Source organism: Mandrillus leucophaeus, unplaced genomic scaffold, assembly GCF_000951045.1.
Source record: "Mandrillus leucophaeus isolate KB7577 unplaced genomic scaffold, Mleu.le_1.0 Scaffold412, whole genome shotgun sequence".
NCBI lineage: Eukaryota > Metazoa > Chordata > Mammalia > Primates > Cercopithecidae > Mandrillus > Mandrillus leucophaeus.
Window position 1 is genome coordinate 2,203,387 of NW_012104388.1, and position 3,444 is coordinate 2,206,830.

General features: G+C 35.2%; 1 protein-coding gene across 4 annotated transcripts in view; it reads left to right on the forward strand.

Moving 5' to 3' along the window:
* Positions 1–3,082, forward strand: part of LOC105548478 (exocyst complex component 1) — a 59,173-nt gene extending 56,091 nt beyond the window's left edge. For all 4 annotated transcript variants that reach the window (XM_011992503.1, XM_011992504.1, XM_011992505.1 and 1 more), the window contains 2 exons: positions 439–633; positions 2,399–3,082. In XM_011992503.1, the coding sequence (XP_011847893.1) occupies positions 439–633; positions 2,399–2,551 (348 nt within the window). In that variant the 3' untranslated portion in view covers positions 2,552–3,082. The remainder of the gene's footprint in view (positions 1–438; positions 634–2,398) is intronic.
* The last annotated feature ends 362 nt before the right edge of the window (positions 3,083–3,444 follow it).

Consider the following 3,444-nt stretch of genomic DNA (forward strand, 5'->3'; position numbering starts at 1 on the left):
TACAAAAAAAATTTATGACAAATATAGTAAATTTTCTAAAGTCCCACTAGATCTGGCAAATCCAAAAAAAGACGGGGGAGTGGGATGTTAAATATCTAGTACTAGAGGAATGAATAATAATTGTGGTTTAGTCATAGTATGAAATATTATGCAGCCATTAAAATTTATATTCAGCAAAAAGCAATATTAAATGTAAAATGTGACGTATGAAATATAATCTCATGTATATTCACACATCAAAAGATTAGAAGGAACTCTACAGTGTTACCAATGCTCGTCTCAGAAGTATGTGAATAAGGTGATTGTTATTTTATTGTTTATACTTTCACACACTGATTTTTGCATGGTGATTATACACTACTTTGTAAACAGATTTTTTAAAATGTAAGTAATAATAAAAGCAGGTCTTAGCCATTGTTTCTTTTCATTTCCTTGAAGCATTTCTTTGAAGGTGTTGAAGCTCGTGTGGCACAGGGCATAAGGGAGGAGGAAGTGAGTTACCAACTTGCATTTAACAAACAAGAACTTCGTAAAGTCATTAAGGAGTACCCTGGAAAGGAAGTAAAAAAAGGTCTAGATAACCTCTACAAGAAGGTTGATAAACATTTATGTGAAGAAGAGAACTTACTTCAGGTATGCTGAGTTCTTTTGACCGTCTGGCTTGAGGATCCTTATATATATTGCTTTTCTTTAAATATTTTTCTAGAAATGCTATAGATCTAGAGCAGGATGTGAGTTCCATTAAAGTACAGACCAGATTAATGAATTGTGAGGAAGAAGGGAATACTACTTATATAAGAATATATGGCTATTTCTGCTTATTTCGTATTTCTACTTTATTATGGTGAAGCATTAAGTTTGTTTTTCTTTGGTTGGTTGGTTGGTTGGTTGAGTGCTTGGAATTAGAAATGGGTTCATAATCTGGCTCCAGATTAAGCTGCGTGACTTTGGGAAGTTACTTAACCTCTGTGAGCCTTAGTTCCCTTATTTCGAAAAGTGGAAATGATACCTCTCTTGTATAGTAGCCACTGTATTGGGCAACATAGGAAGACCTTGTCTCTACTAAAAATTAAAAAAATTAGCTGGGCATGGTGTCATGTGCCTGTAGTCCCAACTACTTGGGAAGCTGAGGCAGGAGGATCACTTGAACCCAGGAGATTGAGGCTCCAGTGAACTATGATCATATGACTGCACTCCAGCCTAGGCAACAGAGTGAGGCTATGTCTCAAAAAAAAAAAAAAACAGAAAGAAAATGAGCTTAGAGGCTTAGAGAGTTGGAGTAATAGGACCAAGCTCCCATAACTAATGGGTAGTAGAGCTAAATTTAAAGGCCAAATGAGGCCATTATTCTTTGTAAACCATATTGAAAGGCCCAGATATGAGTGAGAGTAATTCTGATTTCACCATCATGGAAGACTTCCTAAGGGATATTGCATTGTTTGTTTTAACCTCTGAAAGTCAGAGGTATTTTAACAGGCAAAATGGGGATACAGGGAGTAGCATTCTAGAAAGAAATAATATGAGCTAAATGACGAAAAATAAAAAGCATAATACTGCTTAGGGAATAGTGATTGGTCTCAAGTTGACAGGAATTTAGGATTTATGAGACTTAGGGTTTACATGAGAAAACCTTGGAAGAATACATTCCCTCAGCTGTCAAATAGGGAAGATGATCATAATACCCACCCTCACCAGGTCATCGTGAGACTTAGTACTCTAATATATTCATAAAGTGCTTTGTACTGTGCTGATAAAGAGTGAGCTTCAATTAATGTAATCTATTTAAGCCATTATGTCAATATGTGTATCACATTGTGTCTTGATAGTTGTCTACCTATTAGTCTCCACTGTTACACTGTAAATCACATGATTGCAGATAATGGGTCTGACTCATTTTGCTGTCCTCCAAGGCATCAAGCAATGTTTTGCATCAACAATTTTAGATAAAGAAAATTTTAAATTTTATAGGAAATGAAATTAAAGCATTATATTTTATATAATCACTAGTCTTAGTTCTATACATAATTGTGCATATCCATATCTGTGTTGCATATTGGAGTGTATGAGATAATAGCTAAAATGTCATGAGTGCTTACTTGTGTCAAACACAGTTCTAAGCACTTTATGTACATTTCTTATTTAATTCTCACAGCATTATGAGGAGGGTCTTATTATTATCTTGGTTTATAGATGAGGAACTTGAGGCATAGAGCAGTGATGTCATATACTGAAGGTCACAAACCTTGTCGGTAAAAGTGACTAGGATTCTGGTTCCAGAATGCATATTCTTAGCTACTATACTACCCAGATTCTTAGAATATACCTTGGCATTATTTCTGCATACTAGATTACATATTATTTCCATTCATAGCCTAATGACTTTTTTTTTTAATAATAGGTGGTGTGGCACTCCATGCAAGATGAGTTTATACGCCAGTATAAGCACTTTGAAGGTTTGATAGCTCGCTGTTATCCTGGATCTGGTGTTACAATGGAATTCACTATTCAGGACATTCTGGATTATTGTTCCAGCATTGCACAGTCCCACTAAACCTTGGGAAAGAAGAAAAGATAAATGAATGAAGCATTTGAGTATACCAGACACTATACCAAAATACCAAGCAACTACTGTTTTGAGAACCCAGACTTAAAATTTTATGTATTATTAAATGTTAGATAAATGGGTAGTACCATACTACAAATGTTTAAATGTAAAATTACCAACCTATATAGCAGTTTTATTTGCCCTATAGGTTGCATACTAACTTAAGCATTTATGTCATCATAAAATGCCTTTAGCATTTCTCAATGACTGGATGGGAAATTTTCGTTTATTGCCTAGCTGCTTGTGTTTCAGTGGTTGTCCTGTGAGCAGCGCATTTGGAGTTCTTCAGCTTTCACTGTTTCTCTGTTGCTTGCTAATCATGTAACTACTAAAATACTGTACAAAATTGTTTTTTCACACTAACAAATGTGTATATGGAGAAGAGGGCTCATGTGATCATTTGTAAAGTTAGATTTTTGAGGATTATGTGACTCTGTAGCAATAAATGTGAAATAAATTTTCAAAATTGACATTTGATAATATTTTTAGGTCTATTATATGCTATCTTCTGTATTAAAGCAAGTTCTTACAAAATCCACATACAAAAATTAATTGCAAGTTTATATACCACAAAACACTTAAAAGTTTAATAATAAGTAAAGTAAGCTGGGTGCAGTGGCTCATGCCTGTAATTCCAGCACTCTAGGAGGCCAAGGAGGGAGGACTGATTGAAGCCAGGAATTTGAGACTAGCCTGGGCAACACAGTGAGACCCTGACTCCATAGAAAAACAATTTTTTGTGGTGGCACATGTGTATAATCTAAGCCACTTGAGAAGCTGAGGCAGGAGGATTGCTGCAGCCCAAGAGTTTGAGTGAGTTGTGATTGTGCCACTGTACT